The sequence below is a fragment of the Mauremys reevesii genome, linkage group 5 (assembly GCF_016161935.1).
Source record: "Mauremys reevesii isolate NIE-2019 linkage group 5, ASM1616193v1, whole genome shotgun sequence".
NCBI lineage: Eukaryota > Metazoa > Chordata > Testudines > Geoemydidae > Mauremys > Mauremys reevesii.
The window spans coordinates 109,421,011-109,444,664 of record NC_052627.1 but is presented as its reverse complement, the minus strand read 5'-3'; the positions used below and the strand labels follow the sequence as shown (position 1 = coordinate 109,444,664).

At 44.9% G+C, this 23,654-nt stretch overlaps 1 protein-coding gene and 1 long non-coding RNA gene across 4 annotated transcripts in view; both read right to left on the bottom strand.

Moving 5' to 3' along the window:
* Positions 1–7,974, bottom strand: part of TAPT1 (transmembrane anterior posterior transformation 1) — a 111,389-nt gene extending 103,415 nt beyond the window's left edge. Inside the window, exon 1 of one of the 3 annotated variants that reach the window (XM_039540582.1) lies at positions 7,661–7,974. In XM_039540582.1, the coding sequence (XP_039396516.1) occupies positions 7,661–7,895 (235 nt within the window). In that variant the 5' untranslated portion in view covers positions 7,896–7,974. The remainder of the gene's footprint in view (positions 1–7,660) is intronic. The other 2 variants (XM_039540583.1, XM_039540587.1) reach the window with 2 other exon arrangements.
* A 9,038-nt stretch (positions 7,975–17,012) lies between these two features.
* Positions 17,013–22,965, bottom strand: LOC120405664. The gene is made up of 3 exons (XR_005598755.1): positions 22,820–22,965; positions 20,879–20,963; positions 17,013–17,737 (listed from the first exon to the last, which is right to left on the bottom strand). It is a non-coding gene; the product is annotated as an uncharacterized LOC120405664 (long non-coding RNA).
* Between the last annotated feature and the right edge of the window lie 689 nt (positions 22,966–23,654).

Below are 23,654 nucleotides of genomic sequence, written 5' to 3'. Positions count from 1 at the left end.
AAAACAAATGTGCACAATAGTGGTTAACAGGGTAAGGAAACTGTACCTACAAATCATGGAAGTGGTAGCATCAATGTGGCAACTACTCTCAGGATGGAAAGTTCCTTTTAGCTTAAACCTGTAATAGAATGGAACACCACCTAAAAACAATGTAGGATTTCTTTCAGTTTAAGAACAGCAAAAGTCATTGTTCCAATTGAAAACGTTCAGTGGCTTGAATTTCATCTTTACTGCACAATGGAGAAAGAAAGAAAATCTGCCCCTATTCTTTCAATGGAGAGATTCAAATATTTTAACAGGGAGGGTATTTTAAGGTTTCCTGTTCTTTTGGGTTGTTTGTTTGGTGAGTTAACTGATTAGTGGAACATTAGACACACAAAAAAAATCACGTCTCTGGAAATATTGTAACTACTATTGCTACAAACAACTCCTTAAATTCCTGTAGTTGAAAGATTAGAGAAAAATATTTGTCGGGGGATTAAGGAGCAAGTTTAGCACATGAAATTAATCACATTTTTTCCTCTACTTGACTAACTTTCAAGCTGACAGTCTCTCCTTAAGCAATTTGCTTTTAATTTTCTCTCTCTCCACTACTCTCAACATCCCTAAAATCTGCTTCTGGGTCCCCAAACCTGTTATTCCTTTGGGAACTGAGAAGGGGATGCACATCTCCTGGTGCTCTCATCCCAACCTTATATACGTACAAAGTTTCTGAGCAGAACACTGAAGGAAGATGGGCTTTTATAAAACTGCACCTTCCTTTAGTGCTCCATGTGGAGCCTAATAGCAAGATAGGACTGGAGTCAAGCCCAGGCCCCTGCTGTTGCAGGCAACCCCGTCATATAATCCCATTGATAAATTTATCAAGATCCATCTTAAAACTAGTTACATTGTTTGTTCTCTCTACTCCTGTTGGAAGGCTGTTCCAGAGCCTGTGATGGTTAGAAAATTTGTAACTTCGAGCCTAAAAATGTTCCACTTCATGGTCACCCCAGTTCTGCCCCACCCATCTGCATCAATTGCAGTCTGGACTAGGACAGCAATGCCTTCAGAGTTTGGCCTACTAAACTGGGGATTTAGCTCCATCCTCAATGAGTTCATCAATCAACAAGACTTGTAACTGATGATTTGAGAGCAGGGAATAACTTGAGAAATTGGGCTCTCACCTAGGGCTTTATATGGGCACTGATTGGTCAAAGTACTGAGGACAGTCAGAGATGGAGTCTCAACTCAGTAAATCCAATTGCACAGTGGGAATCTCATAACTGAAAAAAACATTTTTGGAGGATTCATTAAAAGTTGCAATCCTGACAAATAAGCAAATTTAAAGACCTGTTTTTAAATGTGACAGCCTAGATTTTCTGTGCTACCATCCAGAGAAGCTAATAAGCAAGGTCATTAGTAAAAAATATTTGATGCTACCAGTTGTTGACCTGGGTTGGAATGCTTGAACCTTGGCAAAGAACATTGGAAAAGCTGCAGAGTTGACTTCTTCAGTCTCTGGGCTTGGCTACACTTGAGAGTTACAGCGCTGGTGGTGGCTTTACAGTGCTGTAACTTACTCCCCGTCCACACTGGCAAGGCACATACAGCGCTGTATCTCCCTGGCTACAGCACTGCATGTACTCCATCCACCTCGATGAGAGGAATAAAGAGAACAGCGCTGCTGTTGCAGCGCTGGGGTGCCAGTGTAAACAGTGATTAATCTTACTACGCTGTAACTGACTTCCGGGCACCTTCCCAGAATGCTTTTAAGTAAAGATAACACTCTTTGCTTTGTTGTGATGCCTCTCTTTGTTTTGTTGTGAACTCTGGGCTCCCAGAGCTGCTTATCTAAAAAACAAACACAGCTACTGTTTGCAGTGAATGAGCAGAGGCAGGGGGATCCCTTTGGAATGTCCACAGCTAGTGTTTGCTTGAGGAGAGAAGCAGCATGGCGGGCGGGGGGGGGTGTCTGTTTCGGAGCAGCCGCTTATCTGGTCTGAGGGAAAAAAAACAAAGAAGGCTATTTGCATTTAGTGAATGAGAGAGGGGTGGGGGAAGGGGTCAGAACTTGCAAGGCAGGGAGCTGACACAGTGTCAGCTCCAAAAATCCACTCTCTCTCTCTCCCCCACGCTCCCTATCACACTCCACTCTTTTGAAAAGCATGTTGCAGCCACTTGAATGCTGGGATAGCTGCCCATAATGCGCCACTCCCAGCACCACTGCAAATGCTGCAAATGTGGCCACACTGCAGCACTGGTAGCTGTCAGTGTGGCCACACTGCAGCACTTTCCCTACAAAGCTGTACGAAGACAGCTTTAACTCCCAGTGCTGTACAGCTGCAAGTGTAGCCAAACCCTCTAAAAGATGGAGTCAGGGATTCTTCACACTAGGAGCATCTCCTCCCATCTGGAAGAATATGTTATGTGTAAACGCATCCAGACCAAGAGAAGAAAAGACATACCCCTGTCAAGGTTGAGGCACTTTGGTAGGCCAGCAAGAAGAGACTTATCCTATTCTATACCAGTTACTATCAACAGATACTAAGGCTAGAAAAGAACTCTGTAACCACAGGCCATAGAGGACTTCCCTTTCTTCGTCGGGTAGATATTAAACAGATGCCTTAGACACTCTGATAAGATATATATTTTGATCCACCGAAACATCAGACTATACTATCCTGCCTGAACTCCTGTAACGTAAATTCACCATGATTGGTAAAAATTAATTTGAGAACATTAAGATTCAGAATAAAAGCAACAATATACAACTATTATGGTCCAACTGAAATTCCAATAATACTGGAATCATTGCATAGGGACTTATACGAGTTAAACTGAAAACTTTCTAATGCAAAAAACGAAAGTTACTTGCCCTTTCATTTTGTTTCTCTTAAGATACTGTCACATAGGATTCTCATTCCGAAGTCTTAGCCTTTTTAAGATGAAAATGCCATAACACTCAGCTTTTGTATTTAACCCATGGAGGGTACAGTAAATGGCGAGCTACATGTACTACTGGTTATTATTAAGGCAAAGATTTTTGTCAAAGATATTTTTTAGTAAAAGTCACAGACAGGTCACGGGCAATAAAGAAAAATTCACGGAAGTCTGTGACCTGAAAATATCTTTCTTTTTACTAAAAACATCACTGACAAAATGAGGAGCCGCTGGGCAACTAGCTGGGAGTTCCGGGGACCCCCCAACCAGGTATTGGGCTTGGAGGTCCAGGGGCCCCCTCCGCCCGCTCAGAGCTGGGGTCCCCCTCTGCCCAAGGCAGCTAGGAGCTGCGGGATACTCCCTGTGGTGGCCAGGAGCTGTGGGGTACCCCCTGCAGCAGCTGGGATATTTGGTATATCCTCCGCCGCCCATGACGACTCAGTCACTGATTCCGTGACTTCCGCGACCTCCATGACAAAATCTTAGCTTTAGCCATCAAGCATCACCCCTGCCAAGTACGAGTCTCCTCGTAACATTCCAGTCTGCTCCTCCTTGCAGGAGGCAAATCTCCCAAAACAATGCAAATATAAGATAGAAATGTGCCTCAAAAATAAGTGCAAAGCATTTTCCAAGACAAAACCCTCCACTCCAACAAATACCCTCCAAACTGAGGGAAGGTGGGCAGGTGAGTGGGAATCCTACAAGATGTTAGTTTAAGAGAAGCAAAAAATACAAGCAAGCAATTTTCCTTCTCCAAAGGTATCTATGCAGAATTCTCCCTCCCAGAAAGTAAGAAGCCTCAGGGATAGCTGAAGAGAAAATGAGAACAAATAAGCAATGAGGGCAAGGTTCACAGTTAACAGGTAGGTTTATATATATTTTAAAATATACATCACAAGGAGGACTAAGATTCTTCTCAAAACTCTGAATCAGGCACAACATACAAGACTGTAGAATGAGCAAATGGGGGAGAGGGGCATGTAAAAATTTAGTCAACTGAAAATAATGGACATCCTAAAGCAAAGCAAAACCTCTTTTGGTAAACGAGAAGAACTTTTAGCTGCTTTGCAGATGTCTATGATAATGGAAACATCACTGAAGCAGGCTGGTGCAATAACTTTGGCTCAGGCAGAGTGACATAGCTGTCTAGTTCAGACCAAATAGGTCAAAGCAATGTGAAATGCAGTAAGGTAGACATGGTCCTCTTGGTAACAGTATTCCCCGAGGAACTAGTGTGAACTGAAAAAAAGTACTTGGGTGGACTTTATGAGGACTCTAGTCAGCGCCAAATAGGGCCCCAAGGATCTTTAACATTGAGTATATAGAGAAGGGCTCATCAAGATGGCCAGGCACATGGATGCAGGGGGAAAATTTTGGCAGGATAATAGGCTTACGGTGGAACTCTGACAGCACCTTGGAAAGGAATCGAACTAGTTTACACCACCACTTTATCTTTGTAAAATCTGATATACCGCGGATAAGAGACGGGGAGCCAAAGTGAACCTATTTTGAGAGCCAGAGGTACACCTCTACCCCGATATAACACGAGCTGATATAACACAAATTCGGATATAACACGGTAAAGCAGTGCTCCGGGGGGTGGGGGGGGAGGGGGGACTGTGCATTCCAGCGGATCAAAGCAAGTTCAATATAATGCGGTTTCACCTATAACACAGTAAGATTTTTTGGCTCCCAAGGACAGCATTATATCAGGGTAGAAGTGTATTGCCATCCAGAAAATGACCTTCTGTATCAAACCCCCAAAATCATAGGAATGGAGAGGACATTTAAAAGGTACTTTCATCAGTGTTGTCAGGACCACATCAATAATCCATTACAGAAGACTTCTTGATGGGAATTTTCAAGTTTATGAAGAGCTTGACAAAGGCACTGGTCTACTTTTGACTAATTCATGACATGACAAAACTCAAAATATCTCCAACAGGAGTTTGGTATCACACCACCATACCTTCTCACAAGGAACATTCTATTCCCAAGCCTTCCCATGGGCCAAACCCTCTCCATGGGCTGGAAAAGCACCTCTTTCCTTCACAAATGCAGCCTTCTCATGATCTGAATAGTAACTACCAACTGTATGCCAGTTCTATCCTCATCCAGACTGCCCAAAATACATGCTGCCATTTCCCAACTGTCATTTCCCAACCTGAGGAAAGAATTGAGAACTGGCAGCAGTAGAAGGGAAAACAAGGACTCAATAGACAAATATAGACTGAAGAACTTTATACTCAAAGTAAATAAAGCACAATCTCCCTCAAAATGTAAGAAGTTAAAACAGACTTTTTTAAAGGACAAAGATGCAGTATACCGTAGGTAAATCAGTAACATGTAGATACTCACATGAAAAATATAAAGCACCAAGTAGAAAAGGAGAAACCCATTTCTAAGAATGTAAACACAACCTTATCTATGGCTCACTCTATGCTCCCATTACATATAAATTGCTCTGTCATTTCCAAAATGCCAAGCTACTATCTTCTCATCACTTGAATCCATCTTAAACATATACTTATTTCAAAAGTCCCAGAAGTGAATCAATACGACAATACAAGCTTCAGAAAAATCAGTTATTTCCTCTTGTGGCCTCCCCAGAACATCCTGTCTATGCTAACTTGCTTATATTATAACGGAAGGAACTATTTTTAATTTTGGGAACTTGTACAATATTGAGCATGTTGCTAGAGCCAGATATAAGTGAAGTTCTTTTAGTTTTTATATCAAGATAAATAAACATTAAGCAAAGACAGTTTATTGTATTTTTTTCTAAATAAAAGTGTTTTTATTCTTAAAATCCATTATGAACTATTGGCTCTTATATACCTGAATTTAAATATTAGTTAATCAAAACTAATGTTAAAATATATGCTTTGTATTTCTTCTGCATAGGAAAACATTTTATAAAGATACCTAAACATACTATTTACTCAACAACCTTTTGGGTACATCAGTATACATCCTAAATATAACATTCCATTTTACTATATAAAATTTGTAATATCATAATCAAGCTAAATCCGTAGAGTTGTGGTGATTTAACATTAATGCAGTTTCATCAATACCACAAAGGCACAATGATGCTATAAATCTTATGACATAATACAGTTGTCAGGAATGCAGTAGAATTTGAGACTGATATAACACTAGTAAAGCTTGAATGGAAATAATTCAGCTATTAGTAAACAGTTCAATTAAAATCATACCTACTCTGTTTTCTATTCTAAAGTTTATTGTTATGTAAAGTTATGCTCAAATCCATAAAGCAGTAGATGAACAGTCTCAAAGTTTGATTTCTTCTTCAAGCCTGTTTTCAAAAGCCATTTTTAGCAAAACAGTTCTAATATCACATATAATAAATATCAATTATTTGGAATCTTAAGAGTTAAATCAGAACCACCAACACAATAAACTACACTCATTTTTTTTTAATTTTTATGATAAAAGCTTTATCTATTTCTTCTAAAGATGACAGAATACAGGACTTGGAAACATCAGGAATTCAAGTGTAAGTCTGCATACAGTTGTAGCTTGATGGCAAAAACTGTTACATTTTCCTTATATTATTTTCCTCTTATAAATGGTCATTTAAACTAAATGTAGCTAAACTGAAGACCACAAATAATAATGCATAATTATATTTTTGGAGGCTTACATAATATATTCATTCTAGAGCCTAAATAGATTATCTAATTACAATATTCTGTATTAAGCAAATCCATTTATCAAAAACTGTTTATTCAGCAAGTGTTTTCTGTGCCTCAGTGACATAGAACACTGGACAAACATACACAAATAGTTCAAAACAGTAGAATAGACCAAACACAGTACCTGTCTAGATCTGAATCTCTAAGATTAGTTTGGAATACAGTACACTATTTTGTGGAATTGTTTTCTTAGCTGAAGTCATAGCAATAAAGTATGCACTGACGTCTCCTAACATTGATTTATAATACTTATAAATTACAGTTGATCTTTTTATCATTGTACACATTACGTGAAACTACACAGAAATGCCACTATTCCACTCTCCTTTATTGAACACTACTGTAAATTTGATTTAAAGATATAAACCACTTAGATCTTTTTTTAAAGGTACATCGCTTACTAAATCTAAGCATAAGTTGAAAATAAGCAGATGTAATGACTAATAAGACATTGTGAATTAGTAAACAAAGTCCTCTGACATCACTTAAGCTATCACAGATGCTACACGCCACCCATATTTGAAATATGTTGCACAGTTTTTAAAGTCTCTGGCCAAAATTTTCAACCACAGGTGCCTAAAATGCTCTTAAACGGATATGCAGAATTTAGGAACTGTGGATTGACCAGACCACGTTCACTTAGTAGCCTAAAACCAAATGTAAGAGGCTGACTGTAGGCACCCACGTTTGGACACTTTTGGCCGCAGACTTTGAACAGAGTGCTTGCTGAGTGAATCAGTGAGACACTTTTACTATCGCAGCACTCACATGACCACCGCTCTGACAGCCCGGAACCAAACTCCCTCTCTGAAAGGCCCTGCTTCGGCGCCCGCTGCTCTCGGGGTCCCGGGCTGTCTGGAAGGCTCCCCGAGTCCAGCCAGCTGGAAGGGACAGCTCCGCTCCCGGCCTCCCTGGGGACTCCCCTACCCAGCACCCCAGCCAGCCTCTCCCCTCGCTAACTTCAACCCCACCCTTCCCGGCGCCTCACCCCGAGCCCCAGCCGGGCCCCTGCCCCTCACCTGAGACGCTTCTCTTCTTTTTCCGCTCCCGGTCGCTCTCGTAGAAGCCCAGGGTTTCGGTTCGCTGCGGCGGCTGCCCGGAGCTGCCGGCAGGCGGCCAGGACTCACCGCTCGAACAGCCGCTTTTCTGCTCCCCCCTTCCCGCGTCCTGCGGCTGCTGCAGCTGCTCCGGGGCGCCGCCTCGCCTCCCGTCCCCGCTGCTGCCGGGAGCGGCGGCATCAGCGACGCCCGCCATGTCCGCCTCCAGCAGCGCAACAAACTCCACTACCCCGCACCCCCAATGTGCGTCATCGCCATGCGACGCACACGCACGATCCTGACCGCCTCTCACGTCCCAGGGAGGGAGGAGAGAACTCCGGCCGCCATCTTGCTATAGGCAAAGCCATTGTTAACCATTTACTTTCCACGGGCCTCCTACTGAACTAGAGCTAACGTGTCAGCTCTCTCAGGCCTCACACAAACCTGCCCAGGGGCACAGCCAGGCCTGAGGGGATCTGGCGCTCAGTCTACTCTCGATCCAGCTCTTTAGATGCTGTTAAGTCTGGGGAGACCTAATGGGCCAGTCTAGCCTGGTATCCTCTGCCCCCACATAATCATCTGACTGTAATTATAATAAAGGAAATCATGTCATTAGGTACCACTCTGCTCTTCACCACAAAGGCATTTGGGGTGCTGTACCATAATATAAAACCAATGTACATTAATAAAACCAATTTGAATGATTAAACAACACCAGGTTCAAACAAATACAATGAAACACAAATGATTCAAATATAATTTTTCAGGTATCTAAAAGGGTGTCATAAGGAGGAGGGAAAAAACTTGTTCACCTTAGCCTCTAAGGATAGAACAAGAAGCAATGGGCTTAAACTGCAGCCAGGGAGGTTTAGGTTGGACATTAGGAAAAAGTTCCTAACTGTCAGGGTGGCTAAACACTGGAATAAATTGCCTAGGAAGGTTGTGGAATCTCCATCTCTGGAGATATTTAAGAGTAGATTAGATAAATGTCTATCAGGGATGGTCTAGACAGTATTTGGTCCTGCCATGAGGGCAGGGGACTGGACTCGATGACCTCTCAAGGTCCCTTCCAGTCCAAAAGACAGAAAGGGGCAGGGTAAATGATTAACTATAAAGCCAACAGTGTTTCTACTAAAATGCAGTATGTTTCAGACTAGATTGTAAACTCTTCAGGACAGGGCTTATGTCTTACTCTTTTACAGTGCCCAATACAATGGAGAGCCAGTCTCAGCTGAGTCCTGTAGCAAGAGCTTCTGCAGTGAGAACTAAAAATTGCCCTATCTGTAGGGCCCTACCAAATTCACAGCCATGAAAGAGTTGTGCTGGTAGGGTGACCAGATGTCCCGATTTTATAGAGACAGTCCCAATTTTTGGATCTTTTTGTTATATAGGCTCCTATTACCCCCCCCCCCCACCCCGTGTCCCGATTTTTCTCATTTGCTGTCTGGTCATCCTATGTGCTGGGCTCCCAGTCAGCAGCTGCCACTCTCCAGCTGCCCATCTCTGAAGGCAGTGCCACAGCCAGCGGCAGCGGAGAAGTAAGTAGCAGTACCACAACCCCCTTCCTCTACAATAACTTTGCGACACTCCCCCCAAAACTCCTTTGGGCTCAGGACCCCTACAATTACAACACCATGAAATTTCAGATTTAAATAGCTGAAATCATGAAATTTACTATTTTTAAAATCCTGTGACTGTGAAATTGACCAAAAAATGGACCATTAATATGGTAGGGCCCTACCTATCTGGTATACATTTGTGAAAGTTGGTAACACTGTCATTGTTGCATGCATATATACTGGGGCATGGGGAGATCAAATCACAGGTGAGACCTAAGAACACAATTCAATTTTATTTAAAATCTCATAATTCTTAAAATGTTGGGGTTGGCAATACTGTTATTTATTTGTATCAAGGGAGCATCCAAGGGTCCCCCATCAGGGATCAGTACCTCATTGTGTGAGGCATTGTGCACACACATAATGAAGAAATGGTCCAGGCCCCAATGTGCCTACAATTTAAGTATAAGACAAGAGACAACAGGTAACTGCAACAGTTGCGTGGAGCACAATGTAACAGCAAAACAATTACTTAGTGTGATAAGCAACCTAACTGGTATAAAGGGATGACTGGGCAACAACAAATAGGAACAAGAAGTAACCAAGGAATCGCTAAGCTCTTGCAGTTCAGAAATAGTAGTTATTGCCAAATGTCCAATAAATGAATGGGGAGCAGGTTGTGTATCCTGATCTCCATTTTAAATGTCTCCTTTTGTATGTTTTATTAATTGACTATGTTGGTTCATGCTGATTGGTTTTGGCTGATATGTTTTATTTGAATTTGATTATAAAAAGTAAGATGGTTGTTGCATTCAGTGCATAGTAATCTCTCTCCCCCCACACTTTATGACAAGGTACATAACCTTTTGTAACTCTGGCCTATATCAATGATTTTATAAGGCTGTTATTGGGAGATTTTTAGGTTTGAATTTAATTCAGTACACTGGATTTAGCATTTACAAACCATGCCATGGGATCTTTACTGACAATGACCTTGATCTTATCTGAAAGAAGGCAACTGCAGCAGCAGAGTACTACCTGGCACTCTGTTTTCCAATTCAGTACTGGCTCACATGCTATCTAGTGAATCACTAGCACCAGTACCTGCCACATATGAATTTCCTTAGGACTGACCCAGTCTAGCCCTGCCTAATTTATGAGATGAAACACTCTCACTGCTTAAAGTGGTATGACTCCAAGCATAACATTATAATACATACTAATATCTCATTCACATTTTTGACTGCTAGACACATAGTGAGCAGATATCCTAATTTTGCCCTCCATAATGACATATCTTTTCCCTAGAGATTACAGCTAATAATCAGTTTATAATAGCTTAACTTGTCCATTCCACATGCAAATATTTTTGTGTTTTAATTATTATATTTGAGATTTTGAAGACTAGTGGTCACTACCAGAATCTCACCTCAACCCTAGCAAACTAAACTGAAGCCAACATTAGGGTATTCAGAGCTCTGGCATGAAAACGTTTAGATTTTAATATTTATCAAAGATTCCATAGGAAGAAGGTTTAGAACTGTAGTAATGCCTCATTACTATGGTTCCAGTCAGGAGTTAACTAAGAGTACCTGCTGTTTTCAGAACAGCAGCTCCTTCATGCTGCATCATGCAATTTATTTGGATTGAAATGTGCTGTTGAGTGCCACTGCCCAGAGAAAGAATCCAATTTCAAGCAGTCATCCAGTGTCATATTCATGTTCAGATGTTTTTGTTGCAGTTGTGGCATCAGGGCACATCACTGCCATGAATGCATTCCAACAGTTGTGCTAAGACTAAAGAGCATGACAGCAGAACACCCTGTTACACATGCTAACATGTGGACCGAATCACCTCTCCTTCACCCCCACCCCCCGACTCCAGTGGTGTTCACAGTAGCAAGCAGAGTGTTTTGAATGATGCCCCTTCAACAGAAGGATTGAATATTGGAATCAGAAGGTTCTGTGGCAGCTGGGAGTGACAGTTGCCTCCTCAGAGTCACGGTGGATGTGAAGAGCTGCTCTTCGGGGACTCTTCTGGAGGAACAGAAAATGTGTGGTTACATTATCGGAGAAAATGGTTGTTTCCAATGTTTTTAACTACAGGCGTTTCACTTTATTTCTTTTCTGTGAGACAGTTGGCAGCATTGGAAAGAGGGATGAGACATGGATTATTTCAAAGTAGTCACTCTCCCAACCAAAGAAAGATTTATTTATATATTAGCGAGTGTAGTGTGAGCCCCAAACTGGGAATCTCCTGATTTTTAATATCTGTTCTCACACTGCATCTCTATGGTTTTACACAACTTATTTCACCTCTCTGCCAGTTTTCCCATCTGTATAATAGCAAAGGTGATACCAATTTATCTATGGCAGAGAGGATGCATTAGTTGATGTTTGTTAATGGGGCGGCAGGTTTGTAGAAAATTTGGTGGTGCCCAGAACGCCCAGAGCCTGTCCCCCCAAACTCCACCCCCCACCTGCCTAAGGCTCTGGGAGGGAGTTTGGGTGGGGGGTGGGGTCTGGGATGGAGTTTGGGTGCTGGGTGTAGGCTCTGGGCTGGGGCAGAGGGAGGGGGTGCAGAAGGGGGTGAGGGGTGCAGACTCTGGGATGCAGTTTGGTTGCAGGCTCTGGGCTGGGGTGGGGGTGCAGGCTCTGGGATGGGAGTTTGGGGATGGGAGGGGTGCAGGGGGAGTGCAAGCTCTGGGAGGGAATTTGGGGGCAGGAGGGAGTGTGTGGGAAGGGAGTGAGGGTGCAAGCTCTGGGAGGGGATGAGAGAATGCAGCGCTTACCTGGGGCTCCTAGGCAGGGCGAGCTGGGGGGCCCTGCCCTGGCAGCTTCCTATTGGTCACAGAGGCAGGAGCAGCATGCGTGGATACAGACCCGACCCACCCTGCCCATGGGCCACAGGGAGGGGCTGGTAGCCATGTGGAGCGAGCAGGCAGAAGCCTCTCAGCTCCGCTGTGATGCCGGTGGTGGGTGGGGCCCCCGGAGCAGTTTTAAATCCCCCAGAGGACGCGCGGTGGGGAATTCCCGGGGGTGGAGGGCGGGGCCGAGGGAGACCTGGCCTCAAACAGTGCTGGAGCTGGGCCCCAGGCCAGGAATATTCCTGGTGCCCAGGCACCATGGGCCCATAGAACTTGCCGCCTATGTTTCTAAAGCATTGTATAAATCATTACTGCTAGAAGGAATTCTGGTGGTTGGATCCCAGGACAGTTTCCCTCAGCACTTTCATTATTTAGACTTTTACCATGGTATCCAGATGTCCACCTCATTCGCATTTCAGTCACGAAATGTCCAGTGCTGCAATGACTCCATCTCCCGCCTAGGATGACTTGTTTGTAAACACCATCTCTAGCACCCAATGTTGTTTCCCAGAGATATAAAATGTCACAAAATTTGTCTCTGATCCCTCACAGAGCATTACTAATTTCCTGTAAGAAAAGGAGCTAGAAAAAGGGCCATTACCCTTTGCAATCCATCTTGATGGCAGATCCTCATGGTCCTTTTTAGGTCTCTGTTTATATCACTCACCCCTGTCAGATCAACTACTTACTCTCATTATCCAAAAACATTATTACAAAAAGCAAGGAAATGCTTTGTCCCTCAAAGAAGCATGATAGATGGTCTATCAAGGAAAATGAGCTAACCATAAGTTAAGTAACAGATTCTGCTCAGAGATCCAGAAAAATAAATAGGAATAGGCAACTTATCAACAATGATAACTAAGCAATAAGAAAAACAGTTATGAACACTGATGCGAAGACATGGGCATGTCTATACTACAAACTTTTGCCGATGTGTTACGTTGACATAAAGCTGACGTCAGCTGAATAGCTCTGTACTATTGTCATGAGTGTGGCAAGCACACCATGCACGATCCTCCAGTATTTGTAGAGCTGCAAGAAGAGCCACTGGTTTCCTGGAGAGCAGATTGCTGTGGGACATAGCTAGAACCAATTCAAGGTTGTTGGTGGCATTTATGAAGCAGCTGCAAACAGTGAAGTGCTGCTTCTGGGCCTGAGAAATGAACACAGACTGGTGGGATTGCATCGTAATGCAGGCTTGGGATGATGAGCAGTGGCTATGGCATTTTCAGATGCGTAGTGCCACATTCCTGGATCTGTGTGCCTAGCTCACCCCAGCCCTCCAGCACAAGGACACCAAAATGAGAGCTACACTGACAGTGGAGAAGCAAGTGGTGATGACACTATGGGAACTGCCAGCATGGGATTGCTACTCATACAGTCATAGACTTTAAGGTCAGAAGGGATCATCATGATCATCTAGTCTGACGTCCTGCACAATGCAGGCCACAGAATCTCACCCACCCCTGTGACAGGTTAGATCACAGAACGCCCCGTGGGATCTGCCACCCGATGTGCCAAGACTACTTCTGTCCTTGCTTTCCCTGCCAGCTCGGGACCCCAGCACCCTGTCTTGCTGAGCCAGACATGCCCGTCTGCTCTAACAAAGACCCAGGGTCTGAATTACTTTCCCCAAAGCTGCAGGTTTACCTGAAAGCAGCAAACAGAAGTGTTCCTGTCTTTAACACTCAGATGCCCAATTCCCAATGGGGTCTAAACCCAAATAAATCCATTTTGCCCTGCTTATACAGGGTAAACTTATAAATTGCTCACCCTCTATAACACTGATAGAGAGATATGCACAGTTCTTTGCTCCCTCAGGTATTAATACATACTCTGAGTTAATTAATTAAGTAAAACTTGATTTTATTAAATACAGACAGTAGGATTTAAGTGGTTCCAAGTAGTAACAGACAGAACAAAGTAAGTCACAAAGCAAATTAAAATAAAACGTGCCATCATTAATGGCCCACACTTTGCATAATTACAATAGGCCCCCAAATTTCTAGTTTAAAGCTCTCTTAATCAGTTGTGCCAGCCTCCATCCTAGAAGTCTATTTCCCTCCCTACTCAGGTGAAGTCCATCCCAAATCCCATTCTGTCCATAAATGCCTCCCAGTGGCCATACATCCCAAAGCCCTCCTTATAGCACCACTGCCTGAACCATCTGTTGATCATCATAATATTGTCACACCATTGTTGCCCTTCTCTAGGAACATGTAGAATCCCACTGAAGATCACCTGAGCCTCGATTTCCTTAAGCATCTTCCCCAGCCTGGCATAGTCTCCCTTGATAGGTTCCAGCGAGAATCTAGCCGTATCATTTGTTCCCACATGAATGACAGTCACCCGTATCCTCCTGGGGCTCATATTTGGTGCTATTTCCACTGACTCTTCTCCTCTTCCTATAGAACTAACTGCTCTTCTCTTCTTCCTTGTCCTCGCACCTTCAGTGACCACCTGCTGTGCCCCTTCTTCATTTTCCAACTCCACAAACCTGTTCCTGAGCTCTATTTCTCCTTCACTAGCCCATCTTTTCCTCTGCCTGGTTCTCTTAGGCCTGGTCTACACTAAGAAGGGGGGTCGAACTAGGGTACGCAAATTCAGCTACGTGAATAGCGTAGCTGAATTCGAAGTACCCTAGTTCGACCTACTCACCCGTCCAGACGCGGCGGGGTCGAACTCCGCGGCTCCCCCGTTGACTCCGCCACCGCCGTTTGCAGTGGTGGAGTACCGGAGTCGACCGCAGCGCTTCCGGAGTTCGAACTATCGCGTCTAGATGAGACGCGATAGTTCGAACTCCGAGAAGTCGAACTCACCGCGTCGACCCGGAAGGTAAGTGTAAACCTACCCTTAGTCACATGCTTCCACTGTCTACTTTCCTCACCCAGCAGCCACCCCTCAGAGTTCTTTGGTCCTGCTTTGATCTGCTAGTCTGAGCTTTTCCCTTCAGCCTCCTCATGTCTTTGCTCCATCATCTGCTCGAACCCCCTTCTAAATTCAACCAGAGTTTCCACCTGCATCTCCAGTCCTCGGATCTTTTCTTCCATCAGCTCTATCAGGTGGCATTTCATGCAGATGAAACTCTTTTCAGGTACCCCCCTCCAGGATCATGTACATGCTGCAGCTTCTACATCCAGTCATCTTCATTGTGTCTTCCACTGCTTGGGTCACTGCCACTGCTGCCTCTGTATCTGTCACAGCCTTCCCACCTAAGTCCTGTTAGTCTGGGAAATACAAACCAAACCAAAACACCACCACCCACAGCAAAACAAACCCCCAACAAGCACCACAACACTGCCAGAACACCACACACTCCCTTCACTAGCCTGTCTGTTCCTCTAGCTCGTTCTCCTAGTCTTCCTCTCAAAGTCCTCCAACAGAACTTCCACTCAAACTAATCTGTTTACAGCTCTGTTTGTTGGCTCCTGTGCCACTGCAGCTGTCTGCTATTGGTGAGTAGAAAATAATTTTGTAGCCGGAAAATCCATTGTGGGGACCTGTAACCTGGCCCTCACCGGCCTAGGCCCCCAAAACATCCAGAGACCAACCAAGGTGAAGCACCTGTGTCCTTTTATTGTTTGTGTCCGTTCCCACCACCTACTATTTACAAGTATTTACAGAGACCAACACTCTTGGAGACTACTAGCTTCCCACCTAGCAGGGCTCTAGAGCCCACACTCCTCCCTTTCCTGTCTCTCCCCTGCTTCCTGTCTCTGAGCCAGCTTTACAGGGTAGGCTGGCTACCCAGGCCTGCAGGTGGATCCCCTCTGGTAATTAGGGCATGGCCCCTCAGCCAGCCCAACTAACTCTTTTTCCTCTGGAACAGGGCAAACAGGGGCCTGGCTTGTTTCTCCTAGTCAGCACCTTGTTACAGGACCATTGTCATGCAAGTGTGCAGGGCCAGTTATTCTCTCCTGCTACACAGGATTGTGACTGTTAGCAATATGCAGGACATAATGCATGAATTTGCAGCACTGGGGTTTCCAAACCATGGTGGAGTGATAGACAGCACACAGCCTGCTTTGCCACAGACTATATCAACAGAAAAGGCTATTTTTCTGTGGTTATGCAAGCTCTGGTGGATCACTGGGGGTGCTTCTATGACATCAATATTGGCTGGTCAGGGAAGGTGCATGACATGTGCATCTTTAAGAACACAGGACTGTTTAGAAAGTTACAAGCAGGGACACTTTCTCGACCAACAGATTGCCATTGGTGATGTTGAAATGCCAGTAGTGACCCTGGGGGACCCAGCCTACCCCTTACTCCTGTGGCTCATGAAGTCATACACAGGACACCTCAATAGCACTAAACAACTACAGTTCAGCAGGTGCATAATGATGGTTGAATGTGCTTCTGGTAGATTGAAGGGGTGCTGGCATTGTTTACTCACAAGATTGGATCTCACTGAGGAAAATATCCCAATGGTGATAGCTGCCTATTGTGTCCTGCTATCTGTGCAACAAAAGGGGAAAAGTTGCCACTGTGGTGGATGGTAGAGGTGGAGTGGCTGACTGCTGAGTTTAAACAGACAAATACATGGCTATTAGGATAGCTCAACCTGGAGCTATATCGCTCAGAGAGGCTGTGAAAGAGCACTTTGACAGCAAGCTCCAGTAATGTGTTGTGGTGTACTATGCGCTACCTGACCCTGCAGTTTGGGGATCTGTTAGGAACTGTGTGGTGCTTGGTGTACATATAGGAATAGAACACTGACAATGCATATATTAATTTTGTGGTGTTTGCTGTACACTTATGGCTATTACACTGTGTTTGTCACTGATTCTATAAGTTGTGTTACACTATACAACAACAAGTAAGTGGGAGCTTTCACTACCACCAGACATTCTGCAGCATATGTTGGGCACTAATAAAGATAAATTATTTCCCAAATAATACAGTTTTATTGACTAATGAAAACACTTCAAAAATTCTCAGCAAGTTAAAAGAAAATATGTTAAAACCTTAATACATTTATGGAACAGAGCTTAAAGAAAGGGAAGGAACATTCATACCCATTTTAGCTACACATATCAATTGTAGTTCTCACATGTCAGTGTATGTGAAGCTGTGGTTGTCCATAGTGTCCATGAGTGTGGAGTGATAGGGGTAGGGATGCAGTCCTGACACCATGTGGAATGTTGGGGGAGGCATGTAGGGAGGTGCTATACTGAAGTTCTCCATGGACTGCAAAAGGAGGCAAACCTTAACCCACGATTGTTGAACCTCTGTGCCCACAAGAATCTGCAGTATCTGTGTTTGCTGCCTTTACATCCTGGTGCATCTCCCTCTTCTTTTCCTGCTGGGATTCCTGAGCCTGTGTGCTGTTGGCTCTTTCTTTCTCCAGGCAATATTCATCCTCCAGGCCTCTGTTCATGATATGATGCAGCATTGGTTTACATGATCTCACTTAACATGTCATCCATAGGTGTCGACTTCCCCTCTGCCCGGTGGGTGCTTGCTTGGGAGGGGTGGAGGAGGCGAGGCGGGAGGAGCTTGGCTGCGAGCACCTACTAATTTTTCCCCATGGGTGCTCCAGCCCCAGAGCACCCAAGGAGTCGGCGCCTATGATGTCATCCCAAGTCCTCTTGTTTCTCCTCCTTATTTGGCTCAGGCATTCTGTGGCAGCAGCTACAGACAAAATACACGAAGGTACCATTGTCAGTGTAGTCACAACAGAAAGCAAAAGTTACGATTCCTCTCCCTTGCTCCCCATAAGTTTTAAAGGCATGCTTATTGATACTTCTGCTTTGGAGTGCTTGTGCCCTACACAGCACCAGACATGGTGAGCATGGCATGCCAGGGGCAAGGGAAATGAGGAGGGAATTGCTTGGCTGCACAAAACTAGGAGTATAGGGCAATGGCACTGAATAGTAGCTCCATTTTCCACAGACAGTGGTGATTTTAGTTGATATATCACTCTTAAGGGTAACAAAGGCAGAGAGAGCACAGTTGCCACTGGTGTCCCAAAACTACCCAGGCCCATATACTGCTAGTCCATTTCATCAAGATCTCTCAGGCTCCAATTTTTATGGTTACTTGCCTTTTCAAAAGCTTAGGCATTTAGAATATATGTAGTAAAATAGTTTAGTTTCTTGGCTCTTCTATAAGAATTTGTATCAAGTATTAGAAGACAAAACTGGAGCGTATCATCCTTCTTTCATTAAAAAAACTGGCATTATAACCCCACGCACTTCTGAAGGGTCAAAGACTGTAAAGTCAACAAACTCATGATAAGTGAATGCTGTAGGGCTGAATTTCTGCCAAAGGTAAAATTGATTCAGGCTTTGTCCTAATACAAACAGTACATTCTTTTACATTGGTAATGTAAGTTTTAGCTCATCTATCCATTTAGCTCATGTAGGCTCATTCTCATTCTGCCATTGAAAAGCAATGCATTACTTAGCAATAATCAAAGTGATATTAACAAATTTAGTTTGAAATCTTTCCCAATCATAGCCGTCATATATTTTGCAAAATACAAAGGGCTAGTATAGAAGCACAATCAAACTCAGTTTCAGTCACTGTTGTTGGTAGTTGGTTGTTAAAAATACTTCTATACGCCCCTGGGACAAAATCATGGAAAGATTCTTTCCTTCATCTTATGTCTCTGATATTTTGAGTGGTGTATCAGTTTTTATATGCAATCTTTGCATGTGAAGAACACTCTGTACAAGAAATTACCTATGACAGAAATTAACTAAGACAGTCTGCTAGTCTGGGGTTGTACATTGCTTAGAATGCCATTCTTGGCTAGCCATGAGGCACTACCATAATAAAAGTGATTAAAGCTGGGTGACATTTTTGGATGAATAATTTCCTCAATGACAAGTGCAGCCAAATGGGAAGTTCTTGCTAATATGACAAAAATTCACCAAACAGTTTTCAGCAACTTTTTGGGGCAGTGGGGTGATAGAGTCATCAGAGGATTTTGGTGTCATTCACACTCTTGCAGGAGCAGAAAGTGGTACCCTGCTTGTAACTTTAGCCCTGTGGTTAGGATGCTCACCTGGGATGTGGGAGACCTGATTCAGTTCCCCCCTCTGCCTGATATGGAGCAGAGATGTGAACTTAGGTCTCCCTTCTCACAGGAGAGTGCCTTAACCACTGGGGTTTGACTCTCTCAATCTTGCTTTCTGAAGCTATTCTACTTTGTATAAATAATTAAATATTGCTTGGAGCAGGGATTTGGGGCTCTCACATCCCAGGTGAATGCACCAACCACTGGGCTATAGAGTCATTCTCACTCTCTATTTGGCCCAATAACTATTCAAGTAGTTTATGCAAAGTGGAACAGCTTCAACAGGAGAGATTTGATAAAGACCTGCCTCAGAATACCCCATAAGCTAAGGTATCCATTGTGAAATCGAAGAGACAACTTCAACTTCAGATCCCTGCTCCACATCAAGCAGAGAAGGAAACTGAACCTGGGTTTGCTACATCCTCACTAAGTACCCTAATAACTGGGCTAAGAGTTTGCTTTTGACAAACAAAATATATTGTTCAATCCCAAATGGATGTTTTCAATTCACCAATTTTTTTTGAAATTTTCTGATTCAGTTCAACCCAAACCAAAATTTGGTTTTGATTTTTTGGAACTGTCAATGAACCTGAAATCAGTTATTCACCCCGCTTTAACATTAATTTAACACGATTAATAAGAATAAAGCCAATATGCATTATTAAATGTTCCTTTTACTATCTGTTCCAAAGAAGTAACATAAAATTTACAACAGGTTCAGTGGCAGATTAACACACAGGTCCATGTGGCCCATGCATAGGAGCCCTGACCAATTTGGGGGCCCCCGTAGGAGTTCTGGAACCAGTGTAGAAGTTGAGGGGGGCCACTGGTGCTGGAACTGTGGCCCCATCCCCTGCTCCTCCTCTTCTCCCCGAGGCCCTGCCCCCTGGCCAGGTCAGAAGCCAGATCCCAAGAGCAGCCCCCGGCCAGTGTCTCTGCTCCCTGAGGCATGCTGCCCAGAGCAGTTGGAGGGGCTGGGGCTCCCCACAGCAGCCCGGACTCCCTGGGCGGCTCTTACCACAGCAGCAGTAGGAACATTACCATCTGCTGGATGAGTCACTGTTGCTGCTCCTGCTGTTGCACCACCATTTCTTTAATCAGCTGCTGTTCCTGCTGCTAATGTTGGGCTGCCTAGTGCTGCTGTTGTGCAGCAAGCTGCTGGAGTAGTTGGTTCTGCTACTGCTGTTGCTGGTTCTCCAGTACCCACTTCAGCAGCTTCTCAAAATCCATCTCTACTCCCTCCTCCCCCAAATTGCTCACTCTCTTTCCTCCTCCCCCCATTCTCTGGCCTATGTTCAGGCCTGGGATACTATATCATCCACATTCTCCACCACATGATAGCTTGCTCAGAGGGCCAGGTGGCCTAATAGTTAGCACAACTGACCTTCATCCTCTGTCTCTTTCTTGGGGAGTGATAGTGCTGCCTGGTTCCTGACCCCAGGCCAGGAGTGTTTGGGTCTCCCCTCAGTATCTGTGCCTTTGTCCTTAAGTGAGGCATGGTAGGGAGATCCAGGCCATGCAGCCCCACCAGGTTCCAGCCCAGGGCCTTGTGGGAAGTAACACAGTCAAATTCCTCCCTGTAGAGAGTCTAAGTCTACCGCCTGGGGTTACTTCCTACCTATGTGCTCCTTCAGTTTCAGGTGTGGACCCTATAACCCACAGTCAATAGCTTCACATATATCCAAATTAGCAGGACCTGCTAATTCACAAAGTGCATGGTGGTTAGAGAAGGCACTGCCTTGGGACCTTACCTGCTCTGTGACCCCTACTCAGGCTCCACTTTCAGTCTAACTTCCTGGAAAAGGATTCTTCTCTTCAGCTTACTCTCCATCACACCTTGGATAAGAACATAAGAAAGGCCGTACCGGGTCAGACCAAAGGTCCATCTAGCCCAGTATCTGTCTACCGACAGTGGCCAATGCCAGGTGCCCCAGACGGAGTGAACCTAACAGGCAATGATCAAGTGATCTCTCTCCTGCCATCCATCTCCATCCTCTGACGAACAGAGGCTAGGGACACCATTCTTACCCATCCTGGCTAATAGCCATTTATGGACTTAGCCACCATGAATTTATCCAGTCCCCTTTTAAAAAGGATGGCCTTCTGAGCTCCTTTTAACCTGCTCCTCCAGCTACTGCATGCTCAGCAGGCCCAGAAGGTGGCTCTACCTGGACCCAGTATTGCCTTTTAACCCCTTCTGGCCCAATGTGGGGTTTATATACCCCATCACACTTCTGCTTTTGAAAATCTTGGCCTAATTGTGTAATTTTAAGAATATAAAAATGTCTATGCTGGGTCAGACCAATGGTCCAGTATCCTGTCTTCTGACCAATAGCCAATGCCAGATGCTTCAGAGCAGATGAACAGAACAGGATCACTGAGTGATCCATCCCCTGTCACCCACTCCCAGCTTCTAGCAATCAGAAGGTTGGGAAACCTGAAGCATGGGGTTGCATTCCTGACCATCTTGACTAACAGCTTTTGATGGACCTATACTGGTACATACATTTATCTAATTCTTTTTTGAATCCCATTATAGTTTTGGCAATGAGTTACACAGGTTGAGTGTGCATTGTGTGAAGAAGTACTTCCTTTTGTTTGTTTCAAACCTGCTGCCTATTAATTTCATTAAGTGACTCCTGATTCTTGTGTTACGTGAAGGAATAAATAACACTTCCTTATTCACTTTCTCCACACCATTCATGATTTTATAGACCTCTATCATCCCCCCTAGTTGGCTCTTTTCAAAGTTGAAAAGTCCTAGTGTTATTAATCTCTTCTCATACAGAAGCTGTTCTATATCCTTAATCATTTTAGTTGACCTTTTCTGTACCTTTTGCAATTTTAATATATCTTTTTTGAGATGGGATGACCAGAATTGCACACAGTATTCAAGATGTGAGTGTACCATAGATTTATATATAGTGGTATTACATTTTCTGTTTTATCGATCCTTTTCCTAATGATTCCTAATGTAAGCGGGGGAATGGTCCCACTATTGTGGGGAACTTTCCTGGCTTCTGCACTACCCCGGTGAAGTGGGCTAGCGAAAGGATCTGAGTCCTCGCTCCCACTTCCTTTACCCAGAGGCCTCCCTGCCCTTGAGGACTCCCCTTCCACTCTCCTGTCTGGCAGAGTCCTCGTAACCCCAACAAGGCTGGGCCCAGGATTCCTAGGGGGCTCGACCCCCAACCCTGCTGTGGTCACCTAGGACAGGGGCTAGGGTGTCCCCACTCCGGGGTACTCTCTCTGCACTGCGCACATCCCTGACCCACTGATCACATCATACAATTTAAAGCAAATACAAGTTATTTAATTAACACTTAATTTAAAAAAGAATAAGGAAAAATGGGAAAGGTTACAGGAAACACATCACCCTGCTCTGTGGCAGGGAACATCACAAACAGTGTCTCTGAAAGGTCAGGGCAGTTCACAGCCTGCTCCTTGTAGGTCCCAGGCCTCCTTCTCAGGTCCTGGCTGTGCTGCAGGGACACTGCAGGTCGGACACTCGTTCCGGCGGTGGCCACACACTCTCAGGCTCTGGGTGGCAGGACCCTTCTCTCCAGCGTCACCCCCGCCCTGTCAGGGTTACAATCCCCCTCCCAGTCTGGCCTGCGGGGCCTCTTGGCTGAGGTATCTCCCTGCGCTGGGCCCACTGCCCAGGGTCCCCCTCACTCTGCCCAGCTGCTCACCGCACTCAGCTCCAGACTGCCCCTGCTCCAACTCCAGCTCCACTCTGCCTCAGCACGGCGGCTGCTGCTGCTCTGACTTCAGCTCCCTGGACTGCTTCTCTGGCCTCTCTGGCTCCAGTTGCTACCACTCTGCTCCCAGGGCAGGGCTGCTCTGCAGGCTGCTTCTGTGACTCTGCTCTGAGCTCTCATCTGCTTCCTGGGCTGCTTGTCTGGCCCCTCTGGCTCTGGTTGCTACAGCTCTGCTCCCAGGGCAGGGCTGCTCTCTCTGGGCCGTGCTCTGGCTTTTTGGGCTGCAGCTCCGCTCCCATCAGCTTAGCTTGGGGCCCCGCTCTCTCCTTAGCTCGGCCCCACTCCATCTGACTCCAGGCACATTCCTGCTCACACGGAGGACGGGACCCACCCCGGCCTCCTGACTCCTTGATTAGCTGCCCGCCCTGTCAATCAGGCTGACCTGGAGCACTGGCCTCTCCACATTGTTCCTGGAGACTGTCAGTCTCAGGCTCCTGATTTCCCATCGACCGCTCCCTTTTTAGTGCTGGGAGCTAGCAACCAAACACCCCCACTGAATATTAGTAAGGGGGCAACAGTCCCCTTACACTAATGTTAGCTTTTTTGACTGCCATTGCACACTGTGGTTGTTTTCAGAGACCTATCCCTAATGACTACAAGATCTTTTTCTTGAGTGATAACAGCTAATTTAGATCCCATCATTTGTATGTATAGTTGGGATTATGTTTTCCAATGTGCATTACTTTGCAGTTATCAACAGTGAATTTCATCTGCCATTTTGTTGCCCAGTTTTGTGAGATCCCGTTGTAAGTCTTCGCAGTCTGCT